Raw genomic sequence first — 23,058 nt, 5'->3', positions numbered from 1 at the left:
CACTCTGCCACTCTTGCATGATGGGATCTTTTACACCTCAACCAACAGACAGCGTCTCCAACAGTGCAGCATAGGGGCACAAACCAAGACTGTGTTCAAATTCAGAATGGGACTTTAATCCATAACATGACTCACCACCAAGCCTTTTGTGTCTGATAATACAAGTCTCCTTCACCTTCACATTATTGTTCCCTAAAGCGTTGAACGAAAGGAGGTTCAGGCCCATCCATGGAAGCTGTCTTTTGCCATGAACAGTATTGGGAAAGAGTGTGAAATGCAACACCAAATGACTAATGATTCATTACCTTAAACAAATTCATCTGATGCCTTCACATGATTAGAATTGGTCAAGCTGATGACTGCCTGTTCACTCCTCCAGAAATGATCCAGTAGGCAGGGCAGAAAAATTATTTGCTAAAACGTTGCATGCTGGTGGGTGTGGGCAATAATGATTAGGATTGAAAAGTTTCAACAGTCCAATAATATCCCTCAAACTTGCTTTGAAATGGTATTTATTACTGCAACAATGAGATTTTGCAACAAAAACTAAATTCATGGTGGAGCTAAAAAACAGACAAATAGGTGAATAAACAATGTGCACTTTATACAATGGTTTCTGTTTATGTTAGCTTTTTAACATTGTATCATCTCAATTGCTACTAGATTTGGTAGACAAGGTAATGACAATAATTTTTTGATAAGATTGAAAGGAAAGGCATTGAGGTTGAAGTGCAATCCTGTATTTTCTTACAATAAATTCAAATCATCCACCACTTTTTGATCAGACCTACTTCTAAATTGTGCTGCAGGTTTTTAAGAATGGAATATAGTTATTCATATTGCCAGCTGCATCACCATTTTCGCATATGGTTTAAGAGGATTCAGATCGACTAATAATGAAGCAATGCTCATAATACTCCACTGTTCTCCATCCAAAGCAGCCGAGACATTGTACGATTCGATCTGAATTCCAGCTGAAGCAAGCACACCTGAATAAAAAAAGGCAGTATTTTTATTTTCACCTGAAGCAGTCACCAGCTATATCACAATGCCAAGATTATTCAAATTGAAACGGTTGTTTTAACTGGATCTTTAAACTCTTTAAATCAATACCAATCATTCTATGGATAGACAAGAGATCATACAAGATGAATTTAGTGGAACTATAGGCATACAATATATTAAGCATTTGTTTAAAAGAAGGAAAATATACTGAGAATTTTGAAAAAGACGTATGACAGAGATATTTTAGATAGGAATCAACATGTATTTGTATGATAGAATAGCATTCACTAATACATTAGAAAAATGCTCCAGGACTATAGGGTGTGATAAAAAGAGGATTGGAAAGCAGCCAGGCTGGTTTAGAAATACTAGATCATGCCCTACCAACCTACTGGAACTCTTTGAGAAGGCAACTAAGCTGCTAGATGAAGGTAATCCAGTTATGTAGCTTGCTTTGATTTTTAAACGGTTCAACAGAGTTTCTCGTGTGAGGTAGTAACAAAAATTAAGGCTCATGGGTACAGAAAACAGGTTGTGATGGATAACTGGAAACTGTTCTGTCTAGGAAAATAACTGTTCAATGAAAGAATTTTCATTCACATAATGCCTTTCATATTCTTAGGATGTCCGAAAGCACTTTACAACATTGCTGTTGACTGCCTCTCGATTCAAAGATGATGCCTATTCAAGAGTTGCAAGTTTCTGCCATCAGTCTTCAAGTGACTGAACAGGCTGATACTCAACCCTCAGATCTTTGCGCACAGCAGTCAGGATGTCCCACGAGGTAGTGAGATCCAGAGTGCAGGATTTGTATCCTTTCCTTCTCTGTTGCCGCTCTGCTTCATCATTAACGTGTTTGGACTCAATGCATGATGTAGCTGGATGAACAAGTTGTTGTCATTTTGAATGATTGGTAGCAAGCTCCCAGTCATTAATGTTGAAGCTGCCACACTTCAAGGGGAGCTTCTGAGTGTCTTTGAAGTGTTTTCTTTGTCTTCCCCTAGAACACTGGCCATTTGAGAGTTGAGAAAACAGGACCTGGCAGGGGGGCTGCTTCATATCATCCATAGTGTCCAATCGATGGAAGTTGATTTTGCAGGAGTTTTGCCTGGATGCCTGTGGAGCTGGCTTCAAGAGGGACACTAGCGTTTGTTCATTGGTTCTCTCAATGAATCCAGAGGCTGCAGCAGAGGCACTTCTCTAGTGCTCTTACGTGTCGCTGATACATAGTTTAGGTCTCATTGCAGGACAGAGTCTGGTGATGACAACTGCTCTATTAAAAACTGGGACTTTTGTTGACTTGCGGGAATCTTCATTGTCAAAAACATTCACTGTTGCAGTTTGTAGAAGGCTGAGCTGGCACAGCTGATCCAATGTTGGATCTCCTTGTCAATGGTGGCCTTTTGAGAAAGGTAGCTGCCAAGGTATGGAAGCGTACAACAAATTCCCAATTTTCTCCTTCAACACATAAGGCTATTCAGGTGATACTTGAGTTTTGTTTTGGTGACATTCAAGGACAGCCTGAGTTTCTAGTATGCAGAATTGAAGAGATCAAGAGTGGCTTGCAAATCTGGTGCAGAGTGGGCAATAACACTTCAGTCAGCTGCAGACTGTAGATCATGTACGTCTATGGTGGTCAGTTTAGTTACACAAGGAGGCGGCTGAGGTTAAAGAGTTTTCTGTTGAGGTGGTATTTAGTACCCAGAGGGCAGTTAATCTTTGATAAGGTGAATAGCCACTGTCAGGTAGATTGTAAAATAGCATGGGGTCTATCATACAGCCTTGCTTAACACAGGTCTGGGTTTTGAAGGCAACTATTTCAGATTTCCCACTCGAGACAGTTGCAGTCATATCTTTATGAAGCAATTACAGGATTATTTTTTTATAATTCATTCATGGGATGTGGGCTTCGCTGGCCGGGCCAGTATTTATTGCCCATCCCTAGTTGCCCTTGAGAAGGTGGTGGTGAACTGCCTTCTTGAACCACTGCAGTCCATGTGGTGTAGGTACACCCAGTGCTGTTAGGAAGGGAGTTCCAGGATTTTGACCCAGCGACAGTGAAGGAACAGCGATATATTTCCAAGTCAGGATGGTTAGTGACTTGGAGGGGAACTTCCCATCTATCTGTTGCCCTTGTCCTTCTAGGTGGTAGTGGTTGTGGGTTTGGAATGTGCTAAGGAGCCTTGGTGAATTCCTACAGTGCACCTTGTAGATGGTACACACTGCTGCTACTGTGTATCGGTGGTGGAGGGAGTGAATATTTGTGGATGTGCTGCAAATCAAGCAGGCTGCTTTGTCCTGGATGGTGTCCAGTTTCTTCAGTGTTGTAGGAACTGCACTCATCCAGGCAAGTGGGGAGTAGTCCATCACACTCTTGACTTGTGCCTTGTAGATGCTGAACAGGCTTTGGGGAGTCAGGAGGCGAGTTATTCGTCGCAAGATTCCTAGCCTCTGACCTGCTCTTTTAGCCACAGTATCTATATAGCTAGTCCAGTTCAGTTTCTGGTCAATGGTAAGAACCAGGATGTTGATAGTCGGGGATTCAGTGATGGTAATACCATTGAACATCAAGGGGCGATGGTTCAATTCTCACTTGTTGGAGATGGTCATTGCCTGACACTTGTGTGGTGCGAATGTTATTTGTCACTTGTCAGCCCAAGCCTGGATATTGTCCAGGTCTTGCTGCATTTGGACATTGTAACGAATAATGCAGTGCATGGCCACTGTACATTGCAGTCACTATTCTAATGCAGGAAATGCATCAGCCAATTTGCTCACAGCAAGGTCCCACAAACAACAATGAACTAAATGTTCAATTAAACTATTTAGTGGTGTTGGCTGATGGAAAAATAATGGCCAGGACACCAAGACAACTTTTCTGCTTTTCTTCAACACAATGTCATGCAATCTTTTATGTCCAGCTGAGAGTGCAGACATTGCATCACTTTAACATCTCACCTAAAAGGCAGTGTAGCACAGTAATGAATGATCAGTTGATCTATTTTGGTAGTGTTAATTGAGAGATGTGTGTTGACCAGGACAGAGAAATCTGTCCTTTGAAATATGTCGATTTTATATTTTATATCCCTCTGAATAGAGACGATAGAGGCTCAGTTTAACATCTCAACTGAGCTATGGCATTTCCAAAAATACAGTAATGCATTGAATTGGTAGCCTAGATAACGTGCTCAAGTCCTGGAGCAAAGCCTAAATTCATGACCTTCTGACTTAGAAGCATAGATGCTACCAGTGAACCATTCATAGTTCAATTACCAATAAATTCATTTATTTGGAGGGGAGGGGTAGCAGCACATAGCAGGCACCTCTCTTTAGGGGAAATGTCAGTCTTAATGGTTTTGCTTACCAAAATTGAGTTTTAACAAAATAAAATTCTATAATCCATGGAATGGAGAATGACAATGTGATACCAACTGAAGCCCTGTCAAGGCATCATTAGACTTTCTACCTGAGAGAGCAGAAATTGAACTTAATCAAGTCCTAATAGCTTCAATTGGAACTGCTGGAAATTTGCAAGATGTATATCTGTTGACCGGACTGGTTAGAAGGGCAACAAGGGTTGTTATTTTGGTTAGAAGGGCAGTTCAGGCACTGAAATAGGGAAAAGCTTTCTGGCTTTCAAGAGGGATATTATATAGTACCACACTCAGCAGACCAATTATGAATCTGAAAGCAGCCCTGAATCAACATATGCTAAAAAAATGTTAAATTGTTTATGCAAAAGAATTCCATAACCAACACAACATGCCAGTGTCTGTTCAAATCTCCAACCACTAAGCATGACATCTTGACACCAATTCAACCCCTAACATAATCCTCTTGCAATTCCGAGGAGGATAAAGGAAAAGCAAATTTCTAGCATCTTCAGGATTCTGAAATAATACTGGTAACACTCAGAAGGTCAGGCAGCACCCAACAAGAGAAAAACTGGGTTCATGTTTCAGGTCAGAATGGATGAAAGGACAAAATGTTATTAGGCTAAAATATTAACCCGTTTTTCTCTGCACAGATGCTGCCAGATCTGCCAAATATTTCCAGTATTCTTTGTTTCTATTTAAGGAGGATAATAGACTTTGGATAGAACTTTAATGGAGCAAATGCTCTTATTACAATAATGTACGTGTTATAATCACATCATTTCATAACTGTTACAAACAAAATACATTTTATAAAACATACATACAAGGCCATGCTATTAAGCTATAGGAAATGTAACAGCTGGGATCAAACCTGTACATTCATGTGCAATTCCTTCAGGGCTTAAAGGATAGTGATTAGGAATGAGAATTCCACAATCCAAATATGTAGGAATGAGTCTAATTGCAGTTCTTGTTGTGATGGGCCAAATTAATGCAGAACAGGGACCAAACCTATCGACTTTTGGTTCAGTAATGTACTACCTGATGCGTTTACACACTAAGTCCATCTGACTTGTTGACTGATGTTTTATATTATAGATAGGTAGTTTGAAGCCTATAATTTAGAAAAGTTTCTGGATTTAACTTCAGTACCAATATAAAATAATAGGCCTTAAACAAATTGACAAAAACCTTAAATAGTAAAATTAAGGTTTAAGATTAGACAAGGCACATATACTGTGCAAAGATGCATCTCTTATTAATTGGTTTAAATTTAACCACATCAAGAGGAAAAAATGAAAACAATTACAGATAAACACTAACACTAAAAAGTTAAAAAAGGCAAGATAGATTCCAAATGATGAGAAGATATAGCCGCATTACTTACCTATAACAGATGGTAACATTTGAGGATTTTGCACAGCCTTGTAAATCAAAAGGTTTCCCTTGAGAGGAACTACCTGTCCAAACGTTGCCCCATCAAGTTCCAGTAGTACAGGAATACCTGCTTGCACAGAACCCATAAGTTTATGGGAGACACCAGAAGTCGAGATCTCCAGTGCGCACATGTTTGTGGGAGATCCTGGAGTTGAGTCGCTGTGTTTGACAGTTATCTACAAGGAAGAGAATGTACACTTATATAGCATCTTAATACCATGACTAATGATTACTGGTATTATGTAGGCAAATGTAGGAGCCAATTAGCAAGGCCCCTCAAGCAGCAAATGTATAAATTACCAGATAAAGTCTTTTTGGTGCTGCTGGCTAAGGGAGAAAGGTTGGCCAGGGCACCAGAACACAATGTTCTCACTCAAATTGTGCCACACTATCTTTTACATGCTGCAGACAAATGGAGCCCTCCTTTCAGTATCGCATTCAAAAGATGACACCTCAAACAATGCAGCAGCTCTTTAATGTCACCCTAGAATTAGCATCCAGTTCAGGATTTGAACCTAATGCAGATAAGTTTGGCATAATGTAAGATGTGCAGAAACTTCAAATAAGCAAAGAACTAGAGAAAGATTTAAAAATTTCAAATTATTTTCTCTTCAGAATGCTTCTGATTTGATGGATTTTAAAACAATAGTAGAATTATAAACATCTCCATGTGTGGAGCAAACAATTTTTATGCAGTGAAACACCCATAACAAGTACCACAAATTTTGATATTTAACGCAGATGGCGAAATTTGATGCCTGACTGCTACAAATTTTGCAAAGGCAGTGAAAATGTTGGTTTGTGAACTGGCTCTAGTGATAAGTTACAATGCAACAAATCACCTGACCAACCCATTGTGGTAATTAAGTGTTATAAGTTATACTTTTCAAAATCATCATAATTGAAGATGTGGTGGCTCTTTCATTAACTTATAATGCACTATAACCGTGTCACGGCTTGCAGGTTGTGGATGCTGTTGGCTAATCCAAGGTTCAGTTCATCCTTATTTTTTCCATCGTTTCCCACTACCCTCCTTCAGGTGCTCATCTACCCAATCAGAAGTAATACAGTGAAGCTTTGTTAAAATATCCAATATTATTTATTGCATTGTAGACTTTACTTTATCCTGTAAGGAACATTGCCATGAAACATGCAAGAGAAGGCAAGCAGATCAAATGAGAGGCAGAGGACAACTTGGACCAAGAAACCAAAGTCTTGTTTGCTCCACCATTGGTGGCCATGCCTTCAGCTGCCTGGGTTCCAAGCTCTGGAATTCCCATTCTAAACCCCTCTGCTTCTCTACCTCTCTTTCCTCCATAAGACACTCCTTAAAACCTACCTCTTTGACCAAGTTTTTTGGCCACCTGTCCTAATATCTCATGATGTGGCTTGGTGTCCAATTTTGCTCCATAACGCTCCTGTGAAGAAACTTGGGGCATTTTATTATGTTAAAGGTGCTACATAAATATGTTATTTTTGCTCAAAGAAATAATCACTCAGCCAGAGTTGTAAGGCAGACTACAATGAACAATGCATTTCTTTACCTTAAACACAACCATTATCTGCAGATATACCTAATACCTTCATCATTAATACAACAGCATTTCTTTCTCTTAAACTGCCTCTTATCAGAGACCTATTGGGGTATATTACTGCATCATCCCAATTTCTTTTCATATTTACATAGTTGTACAATTGTGTTCAGTGTGTTTTACACTGCTCCTTCCCTTTGTGTGTACGGTATGTGTCTCCTGCTTTCTAAGTGTATTTCCCATCTGTTTTCTTCCAGTAGGAGGAAGTGAGGTGGATGGCTGCTGCCAGTCAATCAGCACCAAGGAACAAAGGTGAGCTCCTTGGATCTGGTCACTAAATAGCTTTGCCACAGACAATTATGTAGTGCCTATATGGACCTATGTGCTATGCAACACATCTGCAACCATTTGAAATCGGGGCAGTTATAGGGTACAGATGTAGCTTTGTTCTGGCAGAAAACATCATCTCAATCATCTCCTGCCAAGCAGATGCTGCCGGGTACTCCCTCAATATGTACAGGGATCGGAATGTCATCAAATCAATAGGTATTGATGAGGCGCTGAAGCCTGCTACATAATTTATTGTCTGTCATGGTAAATGCAAAGATAGACTGCTCAAGGTCTCTAAAGCCCCCAAAACAGCATTGATTACATACGTTATGGCTAAATGTAGGAACGAGCAAAGGAGAGCTCTGCTGCATAAGGCTCTAGAATGGACAAACACTCCATGGTGGTTTGCAAAGTAGACAGGTAATAATGCAGTAACGCACGCTTGTGGGTTCTGGACTCCTCTATAGATGCCCCCAAACTGTGTATGTTGCAAACACGCTCCAAAATGGCTGAGGGATCTGCTGATGCTGAGATATTAAATCACATTTGCAGCCTGGCCCTGAGGGGTCTAATTTTTGATGAATGAGTTGATGGAGCTCTCAAATTGACCCTCTAGCCAATGGATTGCACCTCCTCCAATTCACCAGCATGTGGTTCTTTTAAGTTATCCTCTCTGCTTCACTAACTGACATTGCAGTGGATGTTTTGGTGCATGTGCTTTCTACTGTATGAGTGGGTGATGCAGAAAGCTGCAAGGTGCTCAATTGAATCTACAGGTTGGTCTCTGCCATTTACCTCTCCTGGGAACCTATAGCAACAAAAGAACAGGTTTAGAATAAATCATATGATAACACACTTTGAATAAGAGCTTGTATGGAGAGATGCTTAATATTAGGTGACCCACCTCCTCCCTGAGCTGCAAATCTTGCTGCTTCTCCTGCAAGCAGGTAGAAAGGGACACATATTGGAAAGAGGAATCTGTCAAGCCAAATATCCAAGCCAATAGGCGGCAGGTTAGTCTGTGTACATATAGTATGCAGACATTTCTGTTTGCAGTGTGTTCAATGTTTTTTGCCACATGCAGCAGCTCCATTACTGTAGCAGCAATACATAGCGCTCTGGTAAAACATGTGGAGCCTGTGTATTTGGCTAGCTGTCAGAGCGCTGCATATTTTCCTTTTGTGGTTCTAACTCAAATACAAATTGAACTGCTGTTAACATGCCTTCTACAACAATATTAGAAAATGAAGCTAAATGTACACAAAAATTTACCTTAGCAGCTACCAGGAAATTTCCTCTTCACCTTCCCCCAAATTCAGTGCGCAGGAGAGACATCATTCACTCTTCCAACCTCCTCCATTCAAACCGCTTGGGCAATTTCCATTACTGGAGGGAAGCATCAACTCCAAAAATGACCACAGTCTTCCACCTTTGAGCTGCCTCATTAAATGAAGCTGTTCTGTTTCATATGCTAATTGCAGTCATTTCTCCCCCTCATCAGAAGCAGGCAACAATAAGGACAACCAGCTAGTCTTGAAAAGTTACTGGTATAGGATAGTCTGCTCTTTTACTCTGCATCATGGGCTGGATAACTGTGAATTCAAGCAAATAGGCTGACCTTGCATTATGTGCATGAACTGAATCTCCATGCAGCATCTACTACTTAATAAGTGTTCTTCTATCGCTGAAAATGCACTCCAAAAATGTATTTAACAATAGATGTATTAACACATTTATTCTGTTTGGAGAACAGCTTTCTTGATCATGAACACACAATTCATCACCAGGTGGACGGCTAATATGGAAGGTAAAAACAATGTGCCTAATTTTCATGAAAAATGACAAAATAACTAACTTACAATGAGTCCTGCTTCTTTTGCAAACAGGGGTGCATTGATGAGATTGACATGATTCTCCAAGTCTCCTTTAAGCAGCCCCACCACCACAGCTGTGGCAATACAATTCCCAGCATTTTTCAAGGATGTACCTTAAAGATTACAAAAAAAACCTTCATACTTTAAGTCATAATCATACTCCTTTACAGATCTTTATCCCTTTGTTTTCATACCTTCAGCTGTGAATCACAATGTCAGTACAGCCAATTCTTCTTATATTCCAACATGATTAGTTTTAGGATCTGTGTTTTAGATTTAGATATTTTTTCAAGACATTAAACTGCTTTATTTTCTAAGTCCTAGAAGCTCAATCAATCAAAAGTACAGCAAAAAGTTATGGAAAATGTACTGGATTATTCCACACAATTCAGATTGGAAAACCAATCATCCACGAATTTGCTCTATTTCATAGCTGAAAACTTTTTATTGGACAAATTTAATTATAACTGACTACCTCAAATATAGTGAAATCCATGGCCAGCTATAACCAGTGCAATAGTGTAGAGTAACACAAATTCTGGCATCTTAAAACAAGCTAACACTATGACATGCACACCGTTAGCAAAAAAGTACTAAGAACGGACATTGTGCTTAAAATCTGGTTTCAGATCAGGACCCAGAAAATACAAGCTAAGACTTGAGATTAACTACCTTAGACTACTAGACCACGCCACATTCCCCGATAGCCATTCCCCTCACCACACCACTGCACCCATCTCAACAATGAGTGGCCTGCTCCTCCAAAATTGTGCGGAACTCATCCAGAAAAAAAAAGGGGTGCCGTCAATGCTTGTCCAAATTATGTCACTTACCTAGTGTTGTAACTTGTGCTTTGATTTCACCATTTTCTTGTCCAGCACATGCTTTTGCCACTGAACCCAGTGCTTCTCCAAGCTGGATCCAGGGTTTGGTTTCAGGGGCCATGGCATGGCTAAGAGCTTGGGCATTAATCTAACAAAGGACAAGAAAAAATATCAGTTAGTCAACTTCACCATTAAAAATAAATAAAAAGTAATATCAAATCACACAATGAATCCCCTACCCTCCAACCTTTACAAAGTCTGGGGCTAAATGCAATAAGTTTTACAGTAATGTTCTCTCAAATATTTTATAACATTGCAAAAGTCTGACACAACATTCTCCTTAAGTAGTTGCTTTGATTACAGATAAACTAGGCCTCTTAGCTTTTATTCTACTCTTGACTTTCATACTGAACAAATTTTCTTGCATGGCCATTTCATGTTATATGAGGTTTTTTTCTGTTTTGCTCTAATTTTTACTCGATGATAGAGTTCCTGTTTAAAGTGCTTTAACACCACAACAGTAGTACATACCACTCCAACTAGTGACCTGCCCTTCACCATGTCCACAATTTGAGTTGCAATGTCCTTTCCACAACGTCCCTGGGCTTCATGGGTGCTGGCACCTAGATGTGGACAACTGACTACATTTGGATGCTTCACTAGAGGAACATTCTTGGGTGGTTCCTGAGAACAGTAATATAAAATACAAGTCATTTAAAACAGAACTGCAGAATAATTTGTTTCCATTTTTGATGAAGTACAATGAAAGTTGCACTCTGTAGTGTAGATAAAAAGGCACTGTGCACTCTATTAGAAAACATCAATGCTTACAAGCTTAATCTAACAACGGAAATGCATAGCATAGATCAAGATTCAGTGAGTATTGTCAGTATGTCTCACAGCTTCAGCATATGGCATTACTATTCTCATGAAAGGTCATCGACCTGAAATGTTGCGCTGGATTTAATGCAGCCTGTCATGACGGAAACATGGTGGTTGGGCCTACTTAATTGTGGGAGACCTCCTGCTTCCCAGTCTCCCGGCAGCGGCAAAACCTTTCCCAATTAAGTGCGAGGATGGAAGGGGCTAACGTGGGATCCCAGCCACTAGCAGTGGCATGTCAATTAGATTCATAATGAGCCAAATGACACTATTATCCCCAAGCCCCCCACAATTTAGTGGTGGCTCAGGGATTAAATAGGGACTGCATGGTTTTCCACACCCTTGGAAGGCCACCCAGCAAACCCTAATGAGCTTGCCAGTGGTCTTCCTTAGGGGCGGGGCAGTTCTTTATAGTCAGATACTCTGTGCCCGATTGTACCCTTCTGCCCTTGCCTCCAATCCCCTTCCCCACCCTGCCCTCACTCACCTTTGGCCTGAGGTCTCACAATGAACCTGAGCCTCTGCTGGCTGCATTGCTGCCAGCTGCATTAATTTCCCACCTAAGGGCCTCAAATTGGCGGTGGGATGGAAGGCCGTCTGTGAGCCTTCTTGTCCCAGACTTAATTGGGGTCGAGGTAGGAAGGTGGCGTGAGTCCCCAACTGCCACCCTCCCACCCGATTAAATGCACTCGCCTCCCAGCAGCCAAACCCATCACAGGGGAGGGCACAGGATTCTGTCTATTATGTGCACTCTTTCCCAGTGACAATAATGTATGACAAACAAATTGGAACAACCAACTCATGAATACGCAAGAACACAAATACATGACATAAATCAAAACACCCAATGGCAAATGTATCATTTAATTAGAACAACAAATTGAATTTTAAATGCAAAGAAAGCTTCTGTGAGAAAATGGCTGTGAAGGTATGGCATGATTAATTGGAAGATGGTAGATGAATAACAGTAGAGTCATGGAAAATGGAGATGACAGGGGATTGGTAGGTAGTTCAAAGTACAAGTAGAGATAGTAATAGAAGTGAAAAGGTGGTAGGAAAGGGAGGAGATAATTGGAAGGTGAAAGGGTAATGAGCAAGATGGAAGTTATCAATGTAGGAAATGTGAGTAATTGAGTTAGGTGATATTGTACTTTTCCCAATTACACTTTACTGACATTTCTACCGGCAAGAAAACCTCCTGTGATTTAACCATGAGAAGCCTTCCAAGAGATCTTGAGAGTTAAACCTGGAAAGTCAGCTGATCCGGAGTTCCAGTCAAGCTTATCCAACCGTTGGCCTTTGAGTTTAGTGTTCCATTACACAATGTCTTGAAAGCTTCTTTGCCAAGAGAGTAGTTTCATGTTAAGCAATTGCTGCCCCAGCGCCGAAGCAACATCTAGCAAAACTGAACAAACTAGGCTCTATCGCCTTGACAGACCACTTTTGTAACATTGTGGAGCAGTTCATGACTAAGTGATTATAATCAGACATCAATCCTCTACTTGCTTAGAATGCATGTATGTAAGTAAATGCACTATGTGTGGCGAGTAAGGTTGGTGAGTTAAAAGCACAAATAGCTGTGTAAGAAAATGGTGCAATGGCTGTTAAGAAACATGGCTTAAAATGGTGAGGACTTTGCACTTAACATTTATGGATACAAAGAAGTCTGGATAATTCTATTCTCAGAATATCCATAAAGGGGAGGAATAAATGGAGGTGGGCTGCCAGTAGTGATGAGGTAAGACATTGTAGTGTGGGAAAGAGAAAATGTCCTTGAGGGGGCAAGGACAGAATGCATTTGCTTGGAGTTGGGAAGCAAAAAAGAGTATGATCTGACAATTGGGGTAATTCTATATCCATCAAAATACTGAGAGAGAGAGGAGCAAACTTGCAGGGAAATCACATTGATTTGCAAGAACTATAGAATGGTGATATTGAGGGACTTTAACATTACCTTAATCAGTATTTGGGTAACTAGAGTAAAGAGAGAGGGGGAGGAATTTGGAAATGTATGCAGGAGAACTTCCTTGACCAGTATTTCTCAGTCCAATTAGGAAGGAGGCATTGCTGGACCTGGAGCTGGGGAGTGAGATGGGCCAAGTGTCTGTGGGGAAACATTTATCATATAACGTTTAGATGAGTAATTGAGAAGAGCAAGGAACAATCTAAAGTGGGACTTTTAAATTGGAAGAGAGCTATCCTGACTGGGATGAGAGGGGACCTAGCCAGGGTAAGATGGAAGCAAGGTTTGGCAGGAAAAACTGTAACAGATGGGCGATCTTTTAGGAGTTGTTGTTTCAGGTACAGGCCAGGTACATGCTGAAAGGTAGGGGAACCAAAGTCAGAGCTCCTTGGATGATGAGAGAGATAAGGAAATGATGAAATGAGAAAAAAAGGGTGTATAATATTTCAAGCGAGAATCAGGCCAAATACAATAAGTTAAGAGGGAAAGTGAAGAGGAAAATAAGACTGACAAAAGAGAGAAAGAAAATAGAATAGCAGTTAACATAAAAGATAACCTAAAAACCTTCCATAGGCATGCCAATAGTAAATGTATATTAAGAGCTAAGGTGGGTCTATTAGGAACAAATGTGATATATGCTTACAGTCGTAGGGCAAGGCTAGAATATTAAATGAGTGCTTTGCATCAGTGTTTACTAAGAAGGAGGATACCGACAAAGTACCTGTAGAAGCGAAGATAATAGAGGTAATGGACAGGGTGAAAATTGATATGAAGAATGCACTGGAAAAGCTGGCTATGCTTAGAGTGGATAAGTTGCATTTCAGGTTGCTAAGGAAAATTGGGGTAGAGATAATGCCATAATCTTCCAATCTTCCCTAGATATGGGGGAGATGACAGAGAATTGGAAAGTAGCAATTGTGATACCCTTGTTCAAGGAAGGGTGTAATTACATTACTAGTAACTACAAGCCAGTCAGTTTAGCATCAGTGGTAGGTTAGATTCTCAAAAAAATAATCAGGGAAAAAATTTAACAGGCACCTGGAGAGATTCAAGTTAATTAAAGAGAGTCAGATCATGTTTGACTAATCTAATTGAAATTTTTGATGAAGTAACAGAGAAGGTTGATGAAGGGAATGCAGTGGATGTTGTCTATATGGATTTTAAGAAAGTGACAAAGAATCACCTAAAAAGCTGGTAAAAAAATCTGAGGCTTGTGGAATAGGAAGATCAGTATCAGCTTTAATTTTAAAAATTGAATTAAGGACAGGAAACTTCGAGTCATGGTAAATGGTTGTTTTTCATACTAGAGAATGGTAGACAGTGGTGTTCCCCAACAGATGCAGAGGAAACATACAACAGCTACCATGTGACAACAAGGGATACCGTTGAGCAGGCTACATGACTTCGGAAAATGAGATTCGGATGTCTAGATAGATCTGGTGGAGTCCTTTAATATGTCCCATTAAGGACTTCACATATTGTTGTGCTGTGCTCTGGACAACTTGGTGCAACAAAGGGGTAATCCTTTGGAAAGTGAGGACGTTCCATTGTGTGATGGCTTCCCCTCCAAAAAAGATGATTTGAGGCGCCCCAGACCAGACAGGCAACGACAATATATCAAGGGACGACAGACAAGTTACTTTGACATACACACCAGGCAGGCTCACAAGTCACTAATACCAAGGGGTTTTACATAAGTGTTCCCTAGCTGGCCATGTAAAAAAATAAAGCCTTCTCCCTCCTATCGCCCTGTTGCCTTTTCCTTGAATGCCCTTAAGATCTCATTGGGTTCGTCGTGACTTCAGGCAGTTTGGGTTTTTCCATCACATTCTTCTCTAAAGCACTCCATTTGTTAAGGGCCCAACAGTGCAGAAATGAATACAGGAATCAATCATTCTGTGATGCAACAGATTACATTTCATTTCACAAATATAGGAAACAATGTGACATATGCAATAAAATATCATCCAATGATACCCAAGTGTAACTCGGTGAATTTAAGTATGTGCTTGTGGGTAGTCCCACATTGTGCTCCCCCTGCGCATGCAGCTAATGTGGAGGGAGGTTGCTTACATTTCTACCCCATTGCTTTAAATTACTGTGGCGGTCGTCCTCTGGTTGCCCGAGATCTAGAAGTGGGCCTCTGAAAACTGTACAGGAGCCACCTCTGTCTTTGCAGCCCCATGAATCTCGAGTGTCAGGATCAGAAGGGTTAAAGACCCACCGTCCAGGACATAAGTGCCTTAAGAGGATCCTCCAGGGACTTCAGGCAGCTGGTCCTCTAACCTTTCATGGGAACATATGAAGAGTAGGCCATTTGGCCCCTCAAGCCTGCTCCGCCATTTAACTAGATCATGGCTGATCTTCTACCTCAATGCCATTTCTCACACTATCCCCATATCCATTGATGTCATATGTATCTAGAAATCTATTGACCTCCGCTTTGAACATACTCAATGACAACCTCTGAGAATTCACCACCCTCTGAAGAAATTCCTCCTCATCTCGGTCCTAAGTGGCCTACCTCTTGTCCAGAGACTGTCCCCCCCTGATTTTAGATGCCCCCCAAACCAAGGAAACATCCTTCCATCATCTACCCTGTTGAACCTGTTGGAATTTTATAAACTTTAGTGAAATCACCGCTAATTGTCTTCTAAACTCTAGAGAATACAGGCCCAATCTCCTCAATCTTTCCTTATTGGACAATCCCGCCATCCCTGGTGTTAGTCTAGTGAACCTTCGTTGTACTCCCTCTATGACCAGTATATCCTTCCTTAGGTAAGGAGACCAAAACTGCATACGAAACTCCAGGTATGTTCTCACCAAGGCTCAACTGCAGCAAGACCTCCTTACCTCAGTATTCAAATCCCCTTGCAATAACATACCATTGCCTTCCTAATTGCGTTCCTTACCACAACTCTGGAAACTTCCAGATACTTATATTGGCTATCGCTGGGAATCCAGAAATCAAACAGGAACAAACCTGATGATCCCTTTAATTAGCACTGCTGGGTGTTCCATCCTGCTGCTGAGTGCCTGTTCAGCTATGCAAGGTTGAGGGAGGGCATCAGCTGGTGCGCTGAGCTCCAAAGTGGCAGCACTAGTATCAAATCAGTATTACATGCAGATTGGTATCATAATCTGTCAACCCTGTATGCTTTCAGCAGATGCTCACAGAGCATGCACTGATGCCCTCACCATAATAGCATCCGAAGCAGCTCACACCAGAAGTATGTGTGCATGCTACAGTGACCCTTTTGGAGGCAAAAAAGCACTTGTCATGCCAAAAAACCCTTAATGAACCAAATTTTGCAGCCTTAGATTTTCAAAAATAGACCTGAAAATGCACCAGTTTTGACAAAACATTTAACCCCACCTTTTCATGATTCTATAAATAAATTTCAGTTTTCCAAAGGATACATATCCTGGACTCTGAGAATAACTTCATCGTGGGAAGGTGGTCTCCAGATCAGTAGTTACAATGGTTTACCAATTACCTTGTGACAAGCCTGTAAATGTCATAGAAGCCCCTTCTACACTGGGTACAACAGATCAAATCTGTTTGGTTAGGCTCCAGATTCCCACAAGTTATAATAGCTTGGTTATATTGTCCATTTCACTGTAATTCTGACAAAGGCTAAAAGTTCACATCTTACATTTGAAATCTCAAACATAATGTGAGATAAAGCAAACACTTAATGATGTTCATGTAGCAAGATTTCATTAATTTTGACTATGTTTACCAAATCATTTCCTACTATATTCACAGATTGCTGCCTATCCTATGTACAATTTTTTAAAATAAAAATGTATCAATTTTTAAAGAGTACTTGCTGGCAGGTTTGCCTAGTGAAGAGCTGAACCACACAGTTAAGAGTTCCAGGTATAATTATTGATCTGCACTGACCAGGTTGTTTTCAGTGCTAAAAACAAAAAACTGGAAATCCAAAACAAAAACAGAATTACCTGGAAAAACTCAGCAGGTCTGGCAGCATCGGCGGAGAAGAAAAGAGTTGACGTTTCGAGTCCTCATGACCCTTCAACAGTTCTTGAAACGTCAACTCTTTTCTTCTCCGCTGATGCTGCCAGACCTGCTGAGTTTGTCCAGTTAATTCTGTTTTTGTTTTGGTTGTTTTCAGTGGTTAGTGGCTGGTGTCCCATTTGGAGAGAAAGGCCCCAAAGGTGAACAATTCTCCTTAAGCCCTTAATATTGACTTTTTGTGCCTCAGTTGACTGAGGCCTAACATTAAGGCTGCTGTCAAGTCATTGGGCACTTTGACCCCTGCCACTCCTTGAATTCACTTTCATCATCTTCTAAGTGCTGCAGCAGTGGTCCTGCTGAGGCACCTCTTGCATTTCCCAAACCCCAGCAGTGGCATCCTCCTTGTTACAGGATTCTCTGCATATGTAATCAGCACTTACTCAGAAAAATGGGTCAAGGTCATCGTGGATGCAAGCAGACAGGCTGATGGTCAGAGGAGGAAAATCCAGCCCCAAGTCTGTCATGGTAAAACCTTATGTAATAACATAAGGAAAAAGGAGCTTGAGTAGGCCATTTGAGTCTGCTCTGCCATTCAGTAAGATCATAGCTGATCCTTTACCACCACTTACTTTCTGCATTATCCCCATATCCCTCAATTCCCTCAGGGTGGAATTTTCCAGTCTACCCTGAGGCAGGATGGTAGGTGGGGAGGACACACAATGGGGCGGCAGCTGAAAAATTGGTTTCCCACTGGCGTGAAATGCTGGTGGGAATGTGCACTTTTGCCCATCATGGTGGGTTGCCAGTCCCGCCAGAGTCCGGCGTAAAACCGTTTTGCAACCCATTAATGAGGTGCAATGAAAGCCCGATTGGATTCGTCCCCCCCCCATCCAATTTTCTGCACTGCCAGCAGGATATGGTGAGTCCAGAACATGTCCGGACTATTGTGGCATGCACATATCGGACTTACCTGCAAGGAGACTTAGGACAGCTTGCGGAGATCAGAAGATGGAGGCCTCCCGTGACCATGGACCCTGGAACACCATGTGCAGCAGTGGGTGGGTGCAGTGTCAACCACGTGGATCCTCTCACTGTTGGAGCTTCAGGGAGGTGGATCTTCAAGCTGCAGGTGCTTCTGGGAGGTGGATCTTCAAGCTGCAGGTGGACGGCTGTAGGGGTACTGTTGGGTGGCGATGCACTGGGAGGGTTTAGACAGGGAGGAGAGGAATGAAGGTGTGGGGCGGGTGTGGAGGCCTAGAGAAGGGCAGGGGGAGGTCAGGGGTGGTCGTGAAAAGAGAGATATGCTGTGGGGATCATTGAATGTGTGAGGTGGTATGGAGCGGGAGGGTGGGAAGTGCTGTGGGGGGCTGCAGTTGTGAACAGGCATGGGGAGAATGTACAGCTGTGAATGGGAAGAGGGGAAAGAGGTTCAGAGGGAGGGGTCTGTGATGTCAATTGATGAGTCCTGGGGGGGCATATTGAGGGAATTGGTGATAAGGAGGGATGGTGAGGATTAAGGGGGCAATGGGAGACAGTAGGATGGGATGGTGAGGGTTCGGCGATGGCAGGTGAAGGGGCACTGAGGGATGTAGGAGGGGATATGGAAGGAGAAGCGGATTCTGGGGGTCTGCAGAATGCGGGGGGGCACATATCTACTGTCCCTGGGGCGGGCTTCTCAGGAAAGTAGGGGCCTGGACATTCTCCTGCATAGGGTGAAGGGTGGTGGGGGAGGGTTGAAGGGTAACCATGGGAAGGCCAAACGTTACACCTAGGGGTAGGTATTGCACTACACGTCGAAGGTAACAACAACCATGGCTGCTCACAACAATGCACATCCTCGTGGTGCAGGTTTCAAGGTGCTGCATGGGAGTTGGGTCATCAGGGAAGGATGGAGATGCAGGTCATCTCAGCTGGACAACTGAAGGAGAACTTTCCAGCATGTAGTACTTGCAAGTGTACCCTATGTACAAGTGTCATAACACAAACAATCACAGTGCACTCGTACAACCAATTGTGAAATCAAAACTTCTTAATTTTCCGTTCCCTACCACTTCTTCTAGGTGCTTCCCCGACATCCGCAGCAGGGGTGGAGGCAGCCTGCTGACCAGTTTTCCCTGTTGCCTTGGGTGACCTTGGTGACTGTCCTTTGAAAACCTGAGGCCTGGAGGGTCCTGGCTTACTTTGGCTGTCCTGCTGTGGGGCAGCTGCTCCCTCTGAGGTCACAGAGGATGAAGCTGAAGGGGTCACATGCAAGGGGGATTCCGAAGGGCCAGACACCCTCAGAGTCCCAAGTGGAGGCTCCAGGGGTATCCAACAGCCGCTCCTCCTCCCTTTGGGTGCCCGAGTGCCCCTGCCTGACTTCTCAAGGGGAAGGGGCACCTGGAGGGAAATCGAGATGCCCCATCCCCCTCTCGCGTAGCCACTGCAAAAGCTCACCCATGGCTACAGCGATGGAGTGCAGGTCTGTGTACATCTCTGGCAGAAATTGGGCTTTCAGCTCGATCAGGTTCTCCATGGCATCTGCCAACCTCTCCATGGAGACCTCAATTGCAGAACATGTCAGCACCACTTCATCAGAGAGCAGGCGGACAGACTCCTCTGCCTCATGTTCCCCCACCTCTTGCAGCTTCCCCAGCATCTCATGCAGGGTCCATCCCAGAGGCTCGTCATCCAACTTGGACGTTGCAGATGCCTGTTCCCCAGTGGTACTTTGAGTGCCAGTCAACTTGGCTGATCCTGCCTCCTCCTGCTGCAGACATGTGTTCATGCAGTTACCACTAGAATGAGACCCCCTGTATGAACTACATCTAGTACCCACCGAGGTGTGTGTCTCTGCACTGGTGGAGGGTGCAGGTGACTGCAGTGACGTCTCTACAGGTGCACTTTCTTCCTCCTCCCCAATGTCCTCCAGTCCTCTGTGGCCTGGAGGTACTGCTGGACAGGGCTTCCTCTTCTTTCCTTGCCCCCTTCCTGCTGGCACCTGTAAGTGAGAGAGGAGACAGCAAGTGACTGCATGAGCTGCCCCCAACATGGAGGAATGTATGACTCTTAGGTTTCTATGTGACATGCATGGACCCTTACTAGATGGAGGCCACACGCCGACCTCTCCATCTCCGTAGGCTCGGTCAGGTTTCCCCCCTGCCAGCTGGGCTGCCCGTTCCTCAGTCAGGGAGGTTCTGAGGTCAGGGCGGCCCCCCTTCAGTCTTTTCTCTCTATTTCGTGCCTCATCTTTTCCTGTGCAAAGGGAGAAGATGGGGTTGACAGCAACTGGGTTTCAGGTATCTTTCTCATGCTTCCAGTCTCACAAATAACCCACTGAATTGTGTGCCATGTGATTGATGCACTGCAGATTGTCCACAAGGGTTCTGGGGTAACACCTTCCAGAGCAGAGAGCCCATGCAGATAGAAAGATAAGGCTCACGGAGTCATGTTATTAGCAGTGCTTGCTGGTGCCCTCAACACCTAACCCGCTTCTTCCCCCAACCTCCCAGTCAGCATCTGAGCTCACTGTGTGGAAGAGTCAAGGACCCGCAGTGGCCTCTCCACCTGCAGACTAGATGGACTTCAGTATGGGAGCTATGAGGCATCACCTTATCATGTTGCGTAGCTCTTTTATGCACGAGCTGCATGGATGGTGCCCTTGCCACTGAGGCTCATGTCACCTCTACCATTCAGCGAGGTGAGTGAGAGCAGGTGAAGGTTCAGTTACCCTGGTGGAGCGGATGAGGTCATTCATCTGTTTCCTGCGCTGTAGCGCAGTCCCCTGGTGGAGGTACTGACCACCCTGGAGACTTCCTCCCATGCAGAGTTGGTCTGACAGCTCAGCCTCTTCTTTCCATCCTCTAGGTAGAGAATGCCCCTCCTGGCCTCCACTGCATTGAGCAAGACTTCCAGGGATGCGTCACTGAATTTGGAGGCCAGAGCTCCCTGTGATCGGCGGGCCATCTCCTCCTTCAATGGTGGGCAAGTTAATTTCCAGGCGCCTTTTAAATATGCTGCCTGGATATGACGGCAGGGTACATGCCATCCAGCCCGCCCCACTGCACAAAACATTAGGAAATCTCCGACTGCATAATTAATTAGGCCAGCATCGCGCAAATTCCGACCAGCCTCTGCGGCAGGAAACATCCCCATTTCCCACCCACTCCACGAGACATTCGTCACAGAATGGAAAATTCCGTCCTTAGTATCCAAAAATTTACCTGTAAGAAAAGCATACTAATACATTAAGTAGACCCACATAAGTGTCACTGCTCTCCAACAGAAATTCACTGAAGCATTTTGAGTTGTTTCAGCTTGATATAGTGCAATATGAATGTAATTACCATAAATTATTATACGTTAGAAAACTGTTACAAATTGCAGATTGTAGGGGAGAAAAACCAGCAACTCTAATGAAAGGCAATGCAATATACAATTTCTTCATACCTCTTCAAATACATCAAGTCCTGCACCACCACATTGTCCAGATTCAATTGCCTGAAGCAATGCTTCCTCATCAATAATACCTCCTCGAGCACAATTAATAACCTTGACTCCTTTTTTACATTTGGCAAAGGTTTCATCATTCAACAATCCTAAATATTAAAAAAGGTACAAAGAAAGATAAGATAATTTTGTCAGACTTGAAGAACGTGCTTCCAAACTATTGAATTAAACCGAATTATTAGATCATTTAGATTCATTGAAAAGCTTTATTTTATTTATTTTAGCACAATACAACTTAATTCCACCAAAGACTCAATAAGTTTATCCAATATGTCACCAAGCCATACAGGCCAAGATCATCCCAGGGCTAAGCTGAATAAGCTGATATCAGCTGAAGCAGAAGCAGGGACATAGGAACATACAAATGAATTAGGAGTAGGTCATTCGGCCCCTTGAGCCTGCTCCACATTTGATTAGATCATGGCTGATCTGCTTGTGACCTCAACTCTCCTTTCCTGTCTATCCCCTATACCCTTTGACTCTCTTGCTAATCAAGAATCTAATTCAGCTTAATGATTCTCTAAGGAAAAAAATTCTCCTGATCTTCGTCTTAAATGGGAGACCCCTTATTTTTAAACGGTGTACCAAAGTTCTAGTCTCTTCCATTGGAACTCACCAAGGCTCTTAGACAACACCTTCCAAACCCACAACTGTTACCATTGAGAAGGACAAGAACAACAGACAGTTGGGACCACCACCACCTGGAAGTTCCTCTCCAAACCACTCACCATCCTGACTTGGGAATATATCACCATTCCTTCACTGTCGCTGGGTCAAAATCCTGGAATCCCTCCCTAACAGCACTGTGGGTGTACCTACACCTCATGGACTGCAGCGGCTCAAGGCAGCAGCTCACCACCACCTTCTCGAGGGCAATAAATGCTGGCCTAGCCAGCGACGCCCTCATCCCATGAATGAATTTTTAAAAATGACCCTGCCTCCACTACTCTCTGGGGAAGAGAATTCCATAGACTAATAACCCTCCAAGGAAAAAAAATCCTCAGCTCTGTCTTAAATGGGAGACCCCGTATTTTTAAACTCTGTCCCTTAGTTCTAGTCTCTTCCATAGGGGAAACATCCTCTCAGCATTCACCGTCACGTCCCCTCAGGAATTTACATGTTTAAATAAGATAACCTCTCATATACCAGGTCCAACCTTTCCTCATAAGATAACTCCTTCATTCCAGCAATCAGTCAAGAGATCCTATTCTGAACTGCTTCTAATGCAATTATATCTTTTAAGAAAGGAGACCAAAACTGTACATGTGGTCTCACCAATGCCCCGTACAACTGTTGCAAAATTTCCAAACTCTTATATTCTAGTCCCCTTGCAATGAACACCAATATTCCATTTGCCTTCCTAA

At 42.9% G+C, this 23,058-nt stretch overlaps 1 protein-coding gene across 1 annotated transcript in view; it reads right to left on the bottom strand.

The window, feature by feature from the left end:
- Nucleotides 1-495: 495 nt before the first annotated feature.
- The window catches only part of phgdh (phosphoglycerate dehydrogenase), a 58,900-nt gene continuing 36,337 nt past the window's right edge, over nucleotides 496-23,058 (bottom strand). The window contains exons 7-12 of the mRNA XM_078552122.1: nucleotides 21,635-21,783; nucleotides 10,911-11,063; nucleotides 10,389-10,527; nucleotides 9,541-9,668; nucleotides 5,770-5,995; nucleotides 496-989 (exon numbers count right to left, since the gene is read on the bottom strand). Coding sequence (XP_078408248.1) covers nucleotides 835-989; nucleotides 5,770-5,995; nucleotides 9,541-9,668; nucleotides 10,389-10,527; nucleotides 10,911-11,063; nucleotides 21,635-21,783 — 950 coding nt within the window. The 3' untranslated portion in view covers nucleotides 496-834. The remainder of the gene's footprint in view (nucleotides 990-5,769; nucleotides 5,996-9,540; nucleotides 9,669-10,388; nucleotides 10,528-10,910; nucleotides 11,064-21,634; nucleotides 21,784-23,058) is intronic.

Source organism: Cetorhinus maximus, chromosome 11, assembly GCF_964194155.1.
Source record: "Cetorhinus maximus chromosome 11, sCetMax3.hap1.1, whole genome shotgun sequence".
Classification (NCBI taxonomy): domain Eukaryota; kingdom Metazoa; phylum Chordata; class Chondrichthyes; order Lamniformes; family Cetorhinidae; genus Cetorhinus; species Cetorhinus maximus.
The sequence above is the reverse complement of the archived record's forward strand: the minus strand, read 5'-3'. Positions and strand labels throughout refer to the sequence as shown.